At 37.3% G+C, this 20731-nt stretch overlaps 2 protein-coding genes across 2 annotated transcripts in view; both read right to left on the bottom strand.

Annotated features, from left to right (window-relative positions):
- The window catches only part of LOC6502283 (potassium voltage-gated channel protein Shaker), a 135064-nt gene that overhangs the window by 75760 nt on the left and 38573 nt on the right, over window positions 1-20731 (bottom strand). The window lies entirely within an intron of this gene.
- LOC116655570 (probable serine/threonine-protein kinase cdc7) lies at window positions 2683-4450 on the bottom strand. Its single transcript, XM_032453514.2, has one exon. The coding sequence runs from the start codon at window positions 4401-4403 to the stop codon at window positions 2895-2897; it is 1509 nt and encodes a 502-aa protein (XP_032309405.1). The 5' UTR covers window positions 4404-4450; the 3' UTR covers window positions 2683-2894.

Below are 20731 nucleotides of genomic sequence, written 5' to 3'. Positions count from 1 at the left end.
ATGGAGTAAAACTTAAGCTTCTAATCATTTTTCATTTAGTGACCAGAAATTACTCAGCAAAATGTCTGGCAGCCTTCGAATAATTAATAATTACCCTTCATTAGTCAGAAAGCGTCAAAAAATTACAAATGAGAATCAAATGGCAAAAAAATAGGGGGAAAAAAGAAAGAAAAAAATGGAGAAAAAGGACGAAAAAGGAGTAGAAAAAATGCAAATCATTTGGCCTGAAGTTTACCCAATTGCACTAGATTCCATAATACATATGGTTTCGTCCTCGACAGAGGCCTTTCCACGAAATTGGAAATGAGCCTCCTCAGCCTAGCCGTTTGCCTTATACTCTTTATAATTTAATTCAAAAATAGTATGTAAACTATATTCATTAATAATAATGAATTTTAGAATTAAAATTAACTATTAATCCTAAAAACTTCCCATTAAGAAATGCAAAAAAAGGAATATAATTAAGTATGAAAAGTGACTAGTTCTGTTCTCTATTTCATTGTTTTTTCTTGCTGTTGTTTTTTATCGCTGAGCAAAGATCGCCACAAAGGCCATGTTACGAAATTATTGGACACACAAGCTGCCGCACACACACACTGAGAGAAAAGTAGTGTTTGTGTGTGTGTGTGTGTGTGTGTGTGTGTAGGGGGGGTCGTCATGCAATGCAAATAGTCAACACGCCGCCACATGCCGTGCACACAAATCAAGGGCAACATGTCTCATTCCGGGTCTGTCCCCCTAGGGCGGTAAAGAAGGGATTGCGGGGGAAGGGGGTGGCTAGGTTATGAGGGGGTGGGCTATATAGGGGGTGGCGAGGGAGGGGTGAATAGAGGGTGTTCGCCTTGCCGGGCAATTTAAATGGCGGCTACATGTCGCAGCTCTGGGGTCGCGTGTTTTCGCTCTCTCCGCCTCTGACTCTCTCTTTCTGCCATAAACTAGCTCTCTCTATTGTTACACTGTGACAAAATAGGGTCTAGAAATAAAAAGTAGTTGTTTGGAAGCTAAAGAGTTAGGGTATTAGGCCCTTATTGCTGTTTTGGTTGAAAGAGTTGCTTGAAAATAATAGGTTAAAATTTTTACATCAAATTTAAACTATTTATTATTAAGTATTAATTTGTTACCTTACCTTATTACCTTATTTCTTAATTTTAAAATATATTTTTTACTTCAAGCTATGAGCTTTAAAACTATTTAGCTATCAGAGGCTTTAAATTTTAGAAAAAAAAGAAGAAATAATAAAGAAAATAAAAAAAGAAAAGAAAAATACTAAAATATAAGTTACTTTTTATTAAAAACTTAATATTTTGTATTTTCTAATCAAAATTTAAGACTTGAAATTAATTAAAAGCCTTAAAAAAGCTTTGAAATTCAATAAATTATAAAAAAACTACAAAATCTTGAGCCAATCTCCCCAAATTTTAGTAAAAAAGATCGTATATCCTAACAAAAAACCTCTTCAAATTTCTCTCAGTGTGTATAATAATTTTTGTCGCCCACGTGTTGGCCACTAAAGAGTGTTTTTTGCCCACTGTGTGTGTGTGTGTGTGTGTGTGTGTTAGTTGCCAATTAACTGAAACTGCAGAGTAATGTTTTGGGCTCCCGATTTCACCCACATAGGTACTTTGCAACACCCACTGCCCCCCTGCTACCCCCTGTACCTTGCCACACCCCTTGCCACAACTGCCCCCTCTCCCCCTCTCCCCCCCCCGCCCCCCTCTTTCTGGTTCATTATAATATTTCGCTTTCTGTTATTGTTTTCTTGTTGCTGCTCCATCGCTTGTTTGTTTGTTGTTTGCCGCTTCTGGCATTGACATAAATTCTTTTTTAGCGGCGTTGGAGGAAGAAAAATGGTAAAAAAAATAAAAAAAAATATATAAAAAAAGCAAAGCAACAAAGGGCACAGCTAACAGCAACACGCAAGCCACATTAAAGCAATTTCCCAACTCATACCCCCCGGGGACCCCACAAGGCATTACATAAAAGCGGTAAAAAAAAAATAGAAAAAGTCAAATAATAATAAAAAAGAGCAAAAATATGCCAAAAGAATCATCCTTGGGAGCATCCAGGACCTTTGATTTTTCTGCTGACCTAGGACAATTAACCGTTGGTCCTGTTCCCAGGACACCACCTCCCTCCCCCACTCACTCACTCACTGGTGGACTGACAACGTGGCGTATACGTAATGAGCGACTAAGAATTATGTTGGCTCCAGTTAGACGCAAAGATGACTACTATATACAAAGAAAAAGGATATATATACTGTTATCCTGGCTACTGACTCCTCTGACTTTACTGGCTTTTGACTTCTGACTTCCTCCCTCTTAGTTATTTTTTTTTTTTCAGTCAGAGTTCAAAACTGGCGCCGTCTGGTGTCTGTTGATTCAGATTTCGGTTATAGATTCTGGATTCTCGCTTTGCCGGGGCATTGACTTGGCGGCAACTTGGCTCTGTTTCCGTTTTTCCGTCTACCACTTTTTTCTATTTTTTTTTTTTTGCATTATTTTTTTTGTCCTTTGTGAAGGGGACATTACGCATACGCCCTGTGGGACGAACGAATCTGTGAGCTGTGATGATTACACCCTGGTGACAGGATAATTGTTACGAAAACCGAGGCAATCAGGAAAGGTAACTTATGTTTATTAAAAAAAAAAAAAAGAAAATATATTTTAACCTTAAGTGCTTTTGTTTTTAAAAAGGCATTTAAGCATTTAAATTTTAAAAGCATTTAAGCGAAGCAGTTTACTAATTTTCAAATATAAACTAAGTAGTTTTGCTGTCAAGTTCATTTTTATTCAATTTTTTACAAAAACAAGCTTTGAAAATAGAATTTTAAGCGCATTAGAAACAAATCAGGAGAAGCATTTGTCTTAAGCTTAATTTTAAATCTTATAATTTTAAGTATATAATTTTTTTAAGAGTGATTTTTTAAGCGTAAGTGGCTTAAGAGCTTGAGTGCTTTGGCTTTTTGGTGGATTTTTGTTTTTTTTTTTTGGTTGTTGGTACTTCTCATAGGGATTCTCCAGCTTGTCCTTCTTCTTGCTGGACGAGGGCGTGTTCTTCCGAGGACGATTCATCAGAGGATCCTCCATATTCCTAGACGACTGCTGCCTGGCCTGGGCCGGCGGTCCTGGCGGCTTCTTTTTCTTCTTTTTTCCCGCCTCCGCCTGGAGCGGATTGAAGCCAATGAACTGGGTCGGTTGCTGTTGCAGCTGCTGCTGCTGCAGTTGCAGTTGCAACTGTTGTTGCTGCTGCTGCTCGCGACGCTCCAGAAAGGCGGCATTTGCCGAGGCCACTGTCGCTATCCGCTGCTGCTGCTCCAGATCCTCCAGCTCCCTCTCCCGTTTCTTGGTCAACTGCATCAGCTGGGAGCTCCGGCGGCGCAGGGCGGCTGCATAGGGAGTGGGAGTGCCGGGCGATTGCTGGAAGTCTCCGCCCACTCCAAAGAGCCGTCGGATCCTCCTACGGCTATTGACGAATCCCAGGCCCAGTTGGACACCCAGGCCATGACCCACGGGGGCGGTGGACTGGTGGCTCAGGGAGGAACTGCCTCCGGCGTCCAGCATCTGGCTGAAATTGCTGTCCAGATCGCAGCTGCTGGCCGAGTCGGCGCCGCAGGGGAAGAGATATGTGTTCAGGGTGCTCAGGGTTGTGGAGGTGGAGGTGCCAGTTCCGGCTCCAGTTCCGGTACAGGTGACAGTGCCAGTTCCAGTTCCATTGCCAGTTCCCGTGCTAGTTCCATTGCCATTTCCGGTTCTACTGATCGCTCCCAAGGGATGTTGCTGCGAGGCATCTGATGCTGATGCTGATGCTGCTGCTGTTGTTGCTGCTGCAGATGTGGCTCCTCCCCCTGTTGTTGTTGTTGTAGTATTGGCCACTGGCAGTGGCAACATCACCGCCGTGGAGCCACTAACACTGCCCGTAGTGCTGCTATCATAGCTATGGGGATTCACATAAATGTGATTGTTGTTGCTGGAACTGCCAGTAGATGTGGGAGCTCCTCCCGTTCCACCTCCCCCTACTGCCACATTGGTGCTGGTGTTCACCACCAAGGTGCTACCTGTACTTCCGGCTGTGTGGCTCTCGTGGTGATTGTTGTTGCTGGCAGTGTTGCCACCACCAGTATTGCCATTGTTGTTGCTGCTGGGCTGCTGGTGTGGCGGTTGCAAGTTCACCCTGTAGGTGCTGGCAGTGCTGGTTGTTGCCCCATCGTTGTTGTTATTGTTGTTGTTGTTGTTGTTCATGCCACCAGTGCGGGCTGGAGCGGTGGCAGGACGTAGACCAGATCCAGATCCGGATACGGATCCGGTTCCAGATCCGGACTCATTTCCGGTTGTGCTTGTTGTTGTTGTGCTCTGTGGTTGTTGTTGTTGTTGCTGTTGATCGTTGCCATTGTTGCTACTCATTGTAGTTTTTTTTTAGTTTTAATTTTTAATTTTAAATATTTTTTATGGTTTATAGATCATTTTTGAATATTTTTTTAAAGAAATCACCAAGAAAACGTTTATTTTTTAAGTTTTTAAAACTTAATCCCTCACGGTTTTAATTTTTAAGTTTTTGTATTATTTTTTATAGTTTAAAATATTAAAAAAATTATGGTTTAATAAATTTTTAATAAAAGTTTATTGTTTTTAGAATTAAACCTTGTTTTTCTTTTAAAATCCTTGCCTGAAAAAGGCAAAAACTTAACTATTTTTCAGCCCACTCGTGGAAAACCTTTTCAGATTTAAAACTTAATTAGCTTATAGCTTTTTTTGCATATTTTTTTTCATCTATTTTTTTTAGCTTCTTCTCGGCTAGAGCACTAAAGTAAATCAGTTTTTGTGAGGAGAAGGAGGAAGGGGCACTGTTGGATGGCATCCAAGTTGCGAGTTGAATGCACTCACTTTTCTGAATGGTTATGGTTATGACTTAGCAGTTAGCTAATCGCACTATTTTTTAGATGATTTTTAAATAACTTTTATCCGATTTTTAAGCACAACACTTAAAAAAAAAATGGGTTCAATTAGAAACTGTTATCAGAAACAGACACAGACGCACTTAATAATCCATTGCCTAGTTATGAGGGCACTTGAAAAAAATAGTTTTCTTATATATTTTTTTTGATTAATTATTTAAGTATATAATATTAATACTATATACACTATATAGTATAGTAATTATATATATTTTTAGTGTGTGTTTGTTATCAGTCAGAGCCACGTGCTTAACGCGCCGCGTGTCACAATTGTATGAACTTTGTGCCGCGTTGTTGACAATGCTGGAAGCCACCAGCAGCAGCACAAGCAGCAGCAGCAGCAGCAGCAATGCCACTAGCACCGCCGAAGTTGCCACACGCACACACACACACACACTAAGAGAGTGAGTGAGTGAGTGAGTGAGAGAGAGAGAGAGCTCTGTTAACTGGCTTCCTGGCTGGCTGGCCCGGCAGGACAAACTATTCGCCAGAAACGAACAAAAAAAAAGCCAAAAATTCCGAATTCAGAGCTCGCTCGGGGGGAACTACAGAAAAAAAATGAGGAAAGCAAACAATCGGCCAGAAATCTAAGCCAGCAGCACCACTTGAATCAGCACTCACACTAATACACACACACATATACATATATGCATATATCCTTTTTAGTATAAACATGGCAACGATTCCTCATCGCTGTTGTCGTCGTTTCAATTTCGGCCAGTTTCGGTTCAGTTGGGTTCACTTCATTGCTTAACTTAACTAAATGCTGCAGATGGCACACACACACACACACACACACACTAGCACACACATGTAGGCAGGGGGGGAAAGAAAAGAGGACCTCACACAGACACAAAGGGAAGCTAAGACAGTAGAGTTCGAAATATTAGGAGAACGCTTGTGGAAGAAATAGGTTCTTCTTAAGATTCTAAAGGTTTTCTTTTTATAAGTTTTTATTAAATAGTTTACTTTTAGTTTAAATAATTAATTATAAATTTTCAAATCTTAATATTTTAAATATTAAAATATACTTTACTATTATTTTAAAGATTAATCTTTGAAGATTCTTTTTTTGGTTGAAAATAAAGTCTCTAAATGAAATATATTTTTATAAATTCCCTTAAAAAACAAATAAATCCCTAAATATTTTATTTAATAAAAATCTTAATAATTTTATTAAAAATGATATTATTTTGCCCTCCATAGTCCCCAGGCAGCGCGACTTTAACTCAACTCACAAAAACAACAAAAGGCCAAAGCTCGTGAACTCCGGCTGTGAGAGTGAATGCTTCCGTAAGTGTGAGTGTGAGTATGAGTATGAATGTATGAGTGTATGAGTGTGTGAGTGTAAGTGGCTGTCAGCCGAGCAGAACATTTCAATTCGGCTTCGAGTTCGAGTCCGTTCGTTGCCGCAGTCGCGGAATTGTCGTTCTCGTTGTCGTTGTCGCGTTCGTCATTTTCGAGTTTGTTTTGCTCCTTGCTCCTCTTTTTCTGCCTCTTTCGTTTCGTAACTGTTTCAGTGTATGAGTACGTGTCCCTATATGCGTCAGTGTGTGTGTGTGTATGACGATTAATGTTAATGTGTGTGCAGAGAAAGCAATTGAACACGGAAAGAAAATAAGGAGGTGTTTCGAAAAGGTTTAAAGTTCTAAAGGTATTTCTATTTTACGTCTTACGTATACGTAATATTTTATAGATACTGTTTCTTATACTTTAAATGATTACTATTCTCAATTTTCTGTTAAATTATTACTTTTTATACACTCCTTTATTGAATTATTTAATATACAAAGCATATTTCTTAAAAATTACGTATACGTAATATTTTACATAAAGACGTATACGTAATATTTAACAAAAAAGAGAGAATTTTTAGTATTTTCTTGAAAGAATAATACTAAGAGAAATACAATTTTAATAATACTTCAAAATCCTAATAATCCTAAAAGAAACTCTACGTATACGTAATATTCTTTAGAAGCTAACACTGCGTATGCGTAATATATTTTTTTAAGCCATAGAAACCCCTTATAATCATTTTAATATTATTTCACCACCTTCTTTCTCCCTGTGTAATAAAAGCAGCTGGCTGGTAAATTATTTCCAGCCTGACCTCGGAGGCCAGAGGTTGCGAAAGCCTTTTCTTCCTGGTTTTTGGCCCGGGCCCTCCAATCAACGCAGATCCATATCCTCTCCCCGGCATATCCTTGTACATTATACTCCCCATAATATACGGACATCCAATAAATATGCCTCACTGACTTTAAGAAATAATGGTAATCCGAATAATTAATCCAATTGCGGGGCATATTGGATAAAAAATTTAAATTTTTAAGCCTGAGATTAGTTGGCAAGGGGGGGCAGAGGGCAGAGACAGGACGAAGGACAATTGTTGCCGTTGGGTGTGGAATGAAATTCAAAGTGAGTTGCATGTGTGACTGCAATTTGTCGACGAAAGGGAACAGAACAACATTGAGCATATGACGCATACGCAATGTTGGACCATGGATCATGGTCGTCTATATTTTCATTTTCATTTCTTTTTCCCTTTTTTTGTGTTGCCATGCAAATTGCCCCCAAAGGGGTGAGGGGGACAGAAAACTTTGCATGCCATGCCATGCCACCATGTGGCAAATACGTAAAACACATGGAAAAAAATATTATTAATAATAAGAGTGTATTTCTTTATGGATTTTCTTTCCAGTTGGACTTGAAAATTATATAACTCATAAGTATTATATCCTTTTTTTATTTATTTTGTGAGAAAAATGCATCTCTCTTTCTCGCTTTTTTTTATTTTTTCTGTAAAAGCTGGAAGCCATCGAGGCTAATAAGCATTCGTGGCACGTGAGGCACAAAGCGGGGTCACTGCTACTCCAAAATAATATTGATCAAATTTTTGCCACAGTCTGTTCCACAACAAAACCAAAAACAATGGGGTACAATAAAGAAAAAAATCATTAAAAACAAAAAGAAAATAAAACAAACAAATATATATATTTTTTTGAGAGAGAGAGGCCACCCACGAATGCAATCGGGAATTGCATTTCACAGATGCTGTGCCCCAGCTGGAGATCTGATGGATGAATATGAATCTCAAGACCCATGACCCCTTAGTTGTGCCACCCTCCCCTCTCCCCCCTGCCCCCCTTAATATCCCACGAAGGCTGACAAAACGATTTGCATTCTAAAAATAACAAAATTGATGGCATTCTTATATTCTGGCCACAAAATACCAGAAAAAAAATAAAAATAAAATAAAAGAAAGGAAAGGAACCTGAAGCGTGAAAGTGAAAGAAAGTGAGGGCCAAGGCAAATCAATTAAAAAAAATAAATTCATGAAATAAACAAAAAAAAGAAATAGAAATAAATAAAAAAAAACCTCAACAAAAAACTAAACCAAAGACGAAAAGTGCTGGACAAATATTTCCGCTTCACGTCAAGGTTGCGGCAATCAAAGAAAGAAACACAAAAGCCCTAAGGACCCAGTGCGAAAGAGAGGGCTAGCCAGGGGCTAGAGAGGGACGGGGCTAGGCTAAGCGAAGTGTGAGTTGATGGGATTCTTTCGTGCCGTCTAACATATCCGCTTTGCCACTTCAACTTGCCCCAGAACTCTACCAACTTTGGGCACTTGCCACAAATCAAAGCCAAGAATCTGAAAGAAATGTCTCGTTCTTAAAGATTTATTTGTTTTAGGGGGTTTTCCAACTTAAAGTTAAGTAAAGGCAGTTTTATTTCTTAAAAAATTTCTAAAATTAAGTATTTTATTTCCAAATTTAAATTTAAAATAATATATAATAATATAAACAAGCCTTATTATTGATTAATTCAAAACTAAAACAACAACTACTGTTTCAAAACAACTCACCAAGCATTTTCTAAGACCTTTCTCTATTACCTTTTCTACTTTAATTTAGGTTTTTACTTTTATTAATTAATTTATTGTTAATTATTGTTAGTTTGAAACTTAAATGTCACATATTTACATCATTTGAAAATTATCCTGCATGACAAATTGCTTTTGCCTGGCGGCCCCATAGTTCGATTCCATTTCGATTCGTTTGCCATTTTTTTTTTCAATTCAAAATCATTTTTTCAAAATCAAATATAATTTTTCAAAATTTTTGATTTTCGAATTCAAGACACAACACAACAAGCACACACAATGGAAAAAAAATCAAGTTGAAAAAAAAAAAATAAATAAAATTTATAGAAGATTAATAACGAAGGGCTAAGGTCGAAGGGCTGGCTAGGGATGTGGAGTGGAAGTGTATCCGGAAGATATCCGGAAATAAAATATCTGCCGGCTTCGGTCGGCTCTACCTCTTCTTCTTGTGACGCATCTCCGCTGGCGAGCGCACAGTGGGCGCCGCATGCATAATTCCAGACACCAGTTTTGTGGATTTTTATGTCACCCTCGCGACGCACGAATTTCCGAAGGTGGCTCCCTGGGGATAGCATCTATCCCGCTATCCGGGGGGGGGATACAAAAAATATATCTGATATTCCACAGTTTGTTATTCTTTGGGCCAGGAAACACCACATGGGAAGGTGACCACCGATGTGAACGGGCGCGCGCGCCACTTGAAAGTGCACCACCGTTCCGGTCCGACATATCCACAGCTACAGTGGGTGGCGTTGGGTGGTGCTGGTCTCTCTATGGTATGGTGGTTCCAAAAGCCTCCAACGATCGGCAATTGACACATTTCTCTGGCTCTTTTCGAAGGGGTAGTGGGAATTATTCAATAAGGGGTTTTTATTTTTAATTTAATATTAATTGTAATAATTTTTTTATATTAAGAAATATATTAAGTATCATACAAAAATATGTTATTGTTTATTGTTTTTGAAACTTTCATGTTTTTTTGTTAATAAAATTATTCTTGGATGGATTTTAACCTAGAAACAATTGAATTATTTCCCATTCTTCCCTTAAATAATGTTTAAAAATAAATATTTACTTAAACCTACATTTAAATTATAAAATATCTGTTTTTAAAGAGCATTTAAAATTCATTTAGAAATAAAAACAAAAACCCGCCTCTTTTCTAATTTAATTTTCAAACGGGTTGAACCTTGGCTTTAACCTAAGCCGGAAATGCGAGAGAGATGGCAAGAATACAAAAAGCAGCAGACAGAGAGGGGGAGAGATGGAGAAAGAGTGCCACACTGACCCAGAGAAATGGAAAGAGACAGGCATAGGGTTAAATAGAAAGCCGGAAAGAGAAGGCTAGAGCCAGAGAAATTATGGCTAAGACCCAGGAGACATGGGAGCGCACTTGTTAGCGCATTTTAAGTCGCCCTCAAGGTTGAACCTTTTTTTTTGTTTTTTTTTTCTTAATAATCATCACCTGTCTTTCACTTTCTTGGCCAACTCTCTTTCCCGCTCACTCGGAGGCTCTCTGTCTAACACTTTCCGAAAGAAATGCATGCCATATGAGCCAATCGATGATGAGAAAAGCCTAAGAATTCCATTCTTTTCGAGGCTGACCACAAATTCGAATAATTATTATTCATTCACTCGTTCGACTATCCGTTCGAATAATTTTTTGAACAACTTTTGGCAAACATTCTATGGCACCTGCTGACGTTCTCCATACCGGCCTGGCTAACGACCCGGCCGACCCGGCCGGCCCGGTCGAGTCGTAAATGCAAAATTCTCGCTCCAAAGTAAATATTTAGAAAATAATAAAATCCAATTTAAATGCAGAATGAAAAATGGAAAATGAGAAATGGAAAATGGAAAATAGAAAAACAACATAATTTCGAAGAAGCGCGTGCAGAGCAGAAGAAGAAGATGCAAAAAAATATGTCAGAGAAGAAAGGCTACAGAAGACAATAGGTATGGGAAGAAAGAGAGAAAGGTGATCAATAATTTAAAAAAATATATTTTTTAACTCTATATTCTTAGGTTTGAAGTTAAGAAAATTTATAAATATTTTCTTGAAAATTTTTCAAACACTTTTAAGTTTCATAAACATTTTTCAAAAATATGTCTTTATGGATAAACTCTTTTTTTTTTAAATTTTTAAAACAATAAACTTGCAACTAAAATCATTATGTAAATTTTTTATTTATTTAAGTATGTTTTCCATATCCTATAAACTGTAAAAAAACTGAAAAATATTAAAGATTTTATGAGAACCTGTTTTGAATTAGAAATTCCCCCAAGAATTCCATTCTTTGGTTTATGGTTTTCAAAAATATGATTTTTCAAAAACCTCTTTTAAAAATAAAAATACCAAAAAAAAGCATATCCAATTCCCTGAAATTTTAGAATTAAAGAAACTTCTTAAGGACGAAAAAACACACACTGAAAAAAAAAAACAGAAAATCTTAGGCAGCGCAACAGCAGCAGAGGCGATAACTGCGGGGATAGCGGCTGAGGTGTCGGCTGAGGCTGAGGCAGCGGCATCGGCATCGACGTCGACGTCAACGTTGGCAGCGGCAGGGGCAGCGGTGGTACAGTGGGGCGCTTACCTTGGCGCTTGGCTTAAGCTGCCGTGCGTCGTCGTGATGTGGGCCATGCAGGCGATCCATTCATCGACCTACTCCACCTTTTCTCTCACTGTACGATGCACTTTGTTCCTCTTTTACTTTCTGTGGATGCTGTTTTTTTTTGTTTTTTTTCCGTGTATTTCGGGAAACACTTAAGACTGTGGCGACACATATACGTATATAGCCGGTCAGTCGGTGGTGGTTCGGATATAGATCAGCCGATATGTGAAGATATATGTATATATATATATGGAGAGAGACGTGAGAGAGCGAGTGAGAGGGGGATGGTTGGGGGGAGGGGGACGACAAATAGACAGACGTCTAGATATATATTTATTTATATTCAAATGACAAAAGAAATGAAACGAAACAATTTTCATTTATTTTTCACTTTTTTTTCTTTTTTGTTTTTTATTTTTTTGGCCGCCTTTTTTTCACACACACACACACACACACATACACACAGCGACAGAGACGCCGGCCGAGACGCAGACATTCGGTGGTGGAGCAGGGGGAGTGGCGAGGGGGCCAGGGGGCGGGTGGCACACAGTTGTCGCACACATTTTTCACATTTTCCAACCACAAAAAAAAATTTTTCAGAAAAAAAAAACAATAAAAAATATATGAATTTCAAAAAAATGATTTTTTTTCGAGTGACTGTTTGTGTGTGTGTGTGTGAGAGAGACATAAACAGTGGGGGGACTGAGCAAAAGAGACAACAGATCGGCGACGTCATCATCGGGAATGACAACAAAAACAAAAAAAAAACGACCAACGCGACACTTTTCACATAATTTCCATTTTCTTTCAAAAAATGATTTTTTAATCAAATTTTATGATTATTTCAACACATACACTGACAAAAAAAGAGGTATATATGTATGTACAACTCCCAATAACAATAACAAAATAGTGCACTCCAAAAGATAATTTTTTAATTAACAACTTGTTTGTTTGTGTGATTTATTTTTTGCTTTTTATTTTTTTTTTTGGTGAAACAAGTGCGAAGCGATCACCGGCGTGCGCGTTACTGAAGATCTGCTGGCAGGCCTCGCGCTCTGCCGGCGTCGCAGCCAACGCAGACGCTGGCAGCGAAGTCGGCAGCAGCAGCGAAGCCCACAAATCCAGCCTATGTACCAATCCTAGTACAGTGATTACTAGGAAGAGAGAATTTTTATAGAATTCTATATTTTTTAAAACCGTTTAAAATGGATTGGTTAAAAAATGGTTTCATTAATTTTTTATCACTTTTATTTAGTTTTTTGAACAATTTTTAAGTAAAAAATATTTCAAAAACAAAATTCAGAAAAATCTAACTATTTTTAAAGGGCATTTTGAAGAGTAGTACCGGGTATCATATAGTTGGGAAACTATAGCCCTTTTTTCTTGTCTTTTTTTTGTAAAAATTTCATATAAAAATATTAAAAAAGTAGAATATAATTTTTAATAACTTAATAACTTAACTTAAACACTACCCACTGTACTCAAATTAAAATGAATGCCTGTCTGAGTATTCAAATATAAGTGAGTGGGTTTCCAAATGTATTTACGAGTGTGTGCCAGTGTGCCAGTGTGTGTGTGAGTGTGTGGGAAAAGTGTTTTTCACGCAAATTGTTTGCAACGTCAACGGCCAGCAACGACCCAAAGAAATAACAGTCTAAAAATGCGTTTATGCAGGCTAATAATAGGATAATTCAAAACCACAAATCTTTCAAATAAAAAATATTCAAAATACTTTTTTTTAAATAAAATACATCTTTTTTAATCACTCCAATTAGAAACTGAAATTGTAGTTTTATATATTATGATTATCCCGCCCCATAAACAATGGCTTTTTGGGGAAAACATTAACCAATCACTTAGTGCCATGGCCAAGAGCCTTGTGAACCATTCTCGAATTGCATCTCTGGCTGAGGTGGAAACACTCGAAGGGAGGTTGGCCTCGGCCTTGGAAAGATTCCCAAATAAAATGGCAACAAGTGGAGGTAAAGGACATACCGAAAATAATCACAATATTGCCAAAAAAAAAAATAATAATAATATGCAAACAATGTTTGAGGGAAAGTATTGATTACACAAATGACATGCAACCCGAAATGGAAAAGAAAATTCCACTGCCAATGAGATTATCCATTCGTCTAAACATTTTATTCATTTTTATTTTATTTGAGCAGTACAAAGTGTTTCTCAATCGACGCAATTGCAAATTGCAGTTCCTGCACAGTTTCAGTTAATCATAAATATTGTATATTTGTGTCCATAAGATAGAAAACAGCCGAGCAGGCGAGTTCGATGAATGGGAAAACAACAGTACCAAAAATAACAAATAAATTAAACACAAAAACCATTTATACACTTAATATATAAATGCGTTTATAGCGTCACTTATAGCTACAGCAAGAGCTTCAGACTTCAGACAAGACAGGGGGCGACCTTCACTCGTTTTTCATTTTCATTTTCATTTCACTCACGAGAAAGAAAAGATTGCGTAAAGAATCGACTTCTAGGCTGCTTCTGGGCTGCTGGGCTGCTGCCCTGTTTTCGTCAATTGTCGACAATATCGTTTTTAATGCGCCTCTTTATTTGTTTAAAAAGAAAATTCACAGCCAGCAAAAAAAAGCACAGACTCACAAAAAACACAAGAACCCATAAAAAACGAGTGTTTTACTCTGAAAACGATCGAAGAAAAAGTGGGAAGGTCAGCAACGAGTATATAGAGTCTTTAAATACCCTGGAATAAGATATATTTCTCAGAAGTGCTATGACCAGAACCAGTAAGGAATTCTAACATAAAAAGTAACTGAAGTAGAGGGCTCTCCTCCACACTTCTCATAAAGCTTACGTAATAACTCTCTTTAAAAATAAAAGCTTAAGGTTAGCTTTTCCCTACCATCTTCCTCTATCCAACCAAAAGACTGAACCCTATACTTTTCGACTAATAATACCCTCTAGAACAAGTCTATATATAAATACCAATATATGGCCACCAAGTGGGTGGCGTTGGGGGGCGGTAATTTGGCTCGAGAGAAACATTTTTAATGCATTTTCACAATACCCGATTCCTGGCATTGCCTTTCATTTGCCGATTGATTGCCGTCGATTTTCCCTCGAAAAGCGTTCCGAATGAGTAACAAGAATTGATGTGGAAATACATAAGTTTTAAGGGAAAATATTTTAAGCAATCAAAAAAAATGGTAATTCAGCATTGTTGATGGATCATAAGCTGCCTTAATCTTTTTCATCAAAATTAATCTGGATTTGATTGATTTGATTGGATGATTGATTAAGTGATGATGGGAAAACTATGAATGGCTTTTGTTTCAAATAGTTTTTAAGAGAAATGGTTCTTTTTTGGCTTGAATATTTTTAAAATCAAACCTTTGCTTGGCATTAACTTGTAGGGCTTTAGTTTTGAAAGAATTTAAAGGGGTACTCACCTAGAAAGAAAGAGAAATTGTATATAAGAATTAGTTTTTAAGTTTTAAGATTCAAATTAGAAGATAAGATTATACTTAATACTCTTCTAAAGAGTTTTTAGATTTTAAAATAATATATATAATATTTGAAATTTTACTAAAATATTTCTTAGAGATCCTAGAACCTTAAACCTAAGATCTTATTATTAGAACTTTCTCAAGTTCATAATTCCATTTTCAGATTGATGGTCACTTCCTGACGTCACTGACGCAGTGACCTTATGACCTCTTTACGCCAAGATTATTCTTTCCATTCATATCATTTTTTCTGTTTTTTTTTTTGTTTTCAAAGGACATTGACACAATGCAGTGACTTTTGGGGGCAACTGTGACGTCAGTGATGCGTGGAAATCGCGCTTTTCACCATTTTTCTTCTCTCGACTATCGTAGATCGAGGTGAAGCTTTCGCTTTTCCTTTGATGACGTCAATGAGCTTGCCAAAAGGTCAATCACTAGGTCGCACAGTGACGTCACAAAGTTTATACCACATTAGCGCCCTCTAGGAAAATTTTCAAATTGCGGGAAATTCGAGTTTTTTGAATTGAAAAAAAAGGAAGCTTTTCAGTAAAGTTTAAAAAGCATTTCCCAAGAAGCTTTGACGCTTTTCTTTGGCTTTTCCGCTTTTCGAACTTCCAATGCGCTGAATTTTCGAAAATTTCAACAGGCAACGTTGCCGTCGACTGCAGCAGAGGCAGAGGCAGAGGCAGCGACTGAGGCAGAGGCAGAGGCGGAGACAGAGACAGCGACTGAACTACGAAAGTCATTCGGCTTTTCGGCATTTGTTGCTCAGCATGAGCCGCAGGAGAACACGTGCTCACCGCTCGGCATCTGCGACAGATTGCACCACCAACCACCCCCCCCCCATGCCCCTCGGCCTCTTGGAAAGCACCACCCCCCCTGCTGCCAATCCCTCCCAGAACTCTTCAGTCCATCTCGGCGTGGAGCTTCTTGGGAAGCGAAGCCTTTGGCGTGAAAACCTAGCTGGGGAAATAGGAAAAACAATTGAAATAAATAGGAGTGCTGGGAAAATGCGCAAAGGTCCGACTGCAGAAGGCAAAAAGCTTTAATTGTGTAAATAAATCTTAAAAATTACATTTTATACAAATTAAATTTAAGAGTGGGCACTAGCAGAGCTCTCACAGTAATTGGAAGGTTTATTGTTGAAATATTTTAGGGAATTTGAATTGGCTTTTAGTTTTTGGAGAGAAAAGGACTGAAAAGTGGGCTTAAAAGTATAATTTATTTAATATTTATTTTAAGAGTTTTAATTATTAAGATTTAGTAGAAAATAATATTCTATATATTTTATATAATTACTTAAAATATCTTTAAGACAACTTATTAATAAATAACCCTTAAAAACTAGCATCAAAGTTAAAAGACTAAGAAGACTGCCATTTTTAACCAAAAACTGTATATCCTTATTGACAGGATAACCAAATATATAAATTTCACATCAAAATAAAGACCATAAGGCTTCAGAAATTCAAGAAAAAATATCAACATCGGTCTGGGAAAGGCTCATCTTGGCTTTTCCGACTCAGTTCCTCAAACATTTTTATTTTTCCTCGCCGAGAAAAGCCTCAACAGGCAACGATTTTTTTCTGTTTTCTAGTCATGATTTGAATTTTTTTTCCCCTTCATTTTATTATTTTTTTTGTAGAGTTTCTGTGAGAAAGATAAGCACCCGGCACTCAATGGTGTTCAATGCTTCCTGTTCGCAGGATTTTCACGAGTTTTCCTCCTTCGCCAGCCCTCATAAATATGCAAAGAAAAATGCAAACCGAAGCAAACGAACCGAGGAGAAGGACGAACTTCCTCCCTCCCTCACAAACAAAAGAAGATGTGAAGAAGATTCTGTCTGAGGAATTTCAACACCATTTCAAAGCCACGCCCATTTGGCCGAAATAAAAGGGGCGGCAATTAAGAAAATTACCTCCAAGAGAGAGGGTGCGTCTTTTGAAATTTTAAATCAATATTTTCGATGTCAATTAAAGCCATTAAATACTCGATTAAATATTCCAATTGTCTTTGCATTTCTGACCACAAATGTGTGTCGTCAATCAATCAATCAATCACTCTATCAATCATGCAAGCAATCGCCTAATCAATCAATCCAATTGAAATTCCGTTTAACGGCCAGATGGATTTCGAATAGTTGTGTTAGTTTCTGTCACAAAAGGCCTCCTTCACATTGTACAAATTAAATTTTCCATTTTCTCGAGGAGCTTCAGTAGCTTTTCTTCATTTTCACCAGTTTATTTTCAGGTTTTTCCTATTTTGTTTTTATTACCAACTTGGCCATAAAAAAGCAAATGCACTTTCGGCTGCAGTCATAAAAAAGTTGCACCAGAAAAATGTCATAACTGCTATTTTTTATTTTCTGCCTTCTGCTCTTTGGTTTTGTGATAAAAATAGCTATTCCCGTCACCATATAGAAGCACGATTTCAGATGTTTTTTGGAATAAAAATAAAAATATAAAACTGGTTATTTTTAATCAATTTTAAAGTTAGAGCTATTCTTGTTGCCACTTCGAGAAGGGTTGCCAGAGAGTTATGGTTAAGGGTCTTACTAATTTCTTTACAAATATCGAAGAAATTGTAAGTTGTTCTACGAGGATTTTGAAACCTACGCCCCAGTAGGCCCTGCCTTTTTTTAAAACCCCACCTTGGCCGGAAAAGCATCATATTTTAGTCAGTCGCCTCCTGACACTCAACTGGCCGGGTTCTTCTCTTCCTATTTTATTTTAATCTTTACTTTTTATTTATTTTTATTTAAAATATCAGTCAGTGGGTTCCTGTACTCATTTATATAGTCTTTTGTCGTGATGGTCTCTTATTTTGATTTAAATATTATTATATTTATATATCTCAGCTGAGGAGTGGAGGAGTCTGACTTCCTCCTTAGAGCTTCTCTTCGAAAGATAGTGTTAAGGAAATACCTTTTATTTTTATTTATTTTGAATATTTTATTAAAAATCTATCTGAATTTGTCCCTTTGATACTATCATGCAGTGTTTATCTGTTTTCCTTATATTTTTGTTTATTTCTTTACTTTTAATGTCATTTCCGCTACCAAGTTGGTTGCCTAAGCGTTTGGGAGACGGTGTCCTGGGAGTGCTCTTTATTGTCTTCTGATTTCCTTATTTAATTATGTTTTTTCCATTATTTTATTTATTATTTTGAGATATGTTTCTAAGAGTTCTCCACATCGCCTCCTTTTATTCTTTTTATCTTTTAGAACTGCTTTATTTTATTTATTTTAAAATGTTATTATTTCCAATTCAGTATTTATGCTCTCTGGAGTGTGTGGAGAGCAGGTCGCGGTTTTCGGGCCAGGTTAGTGTCCTTTCTGGCCAATAGTTGTAAGAAGCTTATGGCCAGGAGAGCAAAACAGTGAGGCTAGGACTCTTGCCAAAAGCAACAGCTAAAGGAAAAGCCAGAAACAAAAAGGGAAAGCCAAAAGGAAAGCAACAAGCCGGTGGCCAGAAACCACAAAACTCAAGCCAGCCAAGAAGCAGCAGCCAAGAAGCCAATAAATCAAAATGTCAAGATGATGGCCTTTGAAGTGTGCTCTTGTTGCCGATCCGGATCTGGAATGAAAATTCCGCTCTTCCACGGAGGTTAAAGCCAAGCCGCAACAACAACAGACAACGAACAACAAACAAATAACAGGCAAACAGACAAGAGACAACAAACAGCCGACAGACATCGCTTAATTTCGCCAAAGAGCTCCCTCCATCCCAACCATCTCATCTCCTTGGGAAAATGACAAATTAAATGACAAGAACTGTCAGCTCAGGATGCCGACATTTAGTTAGCCGTAAGCTTGACACGCCCACTTGCCACCGCCCACACAGCTTGGTTATGTGGGGGAGGGGGCGTGGCCTGACCTGGCCTGGCCTATTGATGAGCCATCAGACCTGGGACCACACGGCGTATGGGTGATATCGCAAGGAAGAAGTTTGCAAGTACCGAGATGAAGCTGTTGGCCAAGTAATTGCTACGAATTAGTTTTTATTTTATTGTTTAAGTGTATTTACATTTAATTTTCTAAATATTTAAGTTTTAAATAAAATTATAATATATTATTTAAATCATGAAACATTGCCCGCCTTTCTGAAGTCAAAAGTATTCTTATTTTATAGTATTTTAATTATTAAACTCTAATTTTAAATAAAATTAAATATTAAAATGTATTATAATATAGTTAAGTCATACTGTTTCACTCTCTGATTAACAATTCCCTGTGAAAGTAACCCCACAAGTCAGAGTTCAGTGCAACAGATGCTGTCGAGAGGAGTAGTGCCCTTTGACATGTCCTTTTAGCCTTTTGTGGCTCTGTGATTGTGTTAGTATTTGTGTTACTAATGCAGGAGCTAGCCAAAGTAAATGGCCTGATGCAGGTTCAGGACCTGGCATTCCATTTCCATTCCCATTCAGAGTACCCATTCCAAAATGGAAAATCCCGGATTCCGTATCCGGAACATTCAGTTAACGAGCTCGTTACGGCTCATTGGCTTTCGGTTCGTGCCTCAGTATGCATTTTGGCCAATGTAAATTGAATTCGGGCTTGCCTTTTTCTCATCTCCTCATCTCAGCAAAAATGCAATGGCATTCAGTTAAAACAGAATGCAAATGAAGCTGGAATACCACTCGAAATCGCACATAATAACATATAATTGTTCCGGCAAATGCATTTCGAATTAAAATCGTTTTGCGGCTGAAAGCGGCTAATTGCGATAATTGGTAAGTAAGCAGGAGTGAGAGCCAAAACAAATACATGGCCAAAACAAATAAGCAATAGTTGGCTTAAAACGCAAATTGTCTCTTTATTTGTATAGAGATTTTTTTAAAAGTGTTGTTGGTTGTTTATTATATATTTTTTATTAAAAAGGTATAATAATTTCTGATTATAAATAAATTTAATATATATTTTTATATTTTTTTAACTTAAAAAAAAAACTAAAATTTTAACTGTTTTCTATGAATTCTTATTCAAATTCTCAAAAGATTCTTAGGAGAGTTTTAAAAAAAATCTAGAAAATATTTAAAAATAGAATTTGTTATAAAAACATATATTAATTTTAAGATAAACTTAAAAAAAGTGTTAAAGTTTCACCTTAAATTAATATTTCAACACAAAGACCTTAAAAACCTTAAAAAAGAAAACCACTTATAGTTTCCCCAAGAAGTCCTAAGTCTTAACTCTCAGATTAGGTTTAAATATTTTTTAAAATTTACATTCAAGACCCTCCATAATTTTAATTAAAAATAGAAGAAAAAATCATAATATTCAGTAAGCAAATAATAACCCATCTGGAGGAGAAACCTAAGAGGGAAGCCCTTGATGGCGAATAGGAAAACTTTTGGCGCAAGTTTGGCCCATTAAACTTTGTACTTGTTGAGGATATCGCGCTGGCACTGTGCTATTCCCTCCTTTGGGGAAAGAGCCAAGTTAAGACAGCCCCCTCCTGCCTCCCAAGTGCATCTATTGTTGATTTTTCCGCCCCATCTGGCCCGGCTCCCCCCTCTGGTCTAAGCGGAAAATTCCCACAAGGCGCAGGCGTCGAATCAGAAACTTGGACTCTCTCCGTCCGACACTTTTCTCCGCTCTTTCCCCCCAAAAAAAAAAAAAAAATGGAAACTAAAGTTGGCCTAATGATTTCCCTTTAAGAATCAAAATATATATCCATTTTGATTTTGAAATTTTCCAAAATTTCCCAAAGTATTTTCAGATATTGTTTTTTGATTTCTTTCTTGAGAATTCTTAATTTAGAAAAATAAAAATGAAAATAAAAGA

Source organism: Drosophila ananassae, chromosome XL (genome assembly GCF_017639315.1).
Source record: "Drosophila ananassae strain 14024-0371.13 chromosome XL, ASM1763931v2, whole genome shotgun sequence".
Taxonomy (NCBI): Eukaryota; Metazoa; Arthropoda; class Insecta; order Diptera; family Drosophilidae; genus Drosophila; species Drosophila ananassae.
This window is presented reverse-complemented; position numbering and strand designations above follow the sequence as displayed.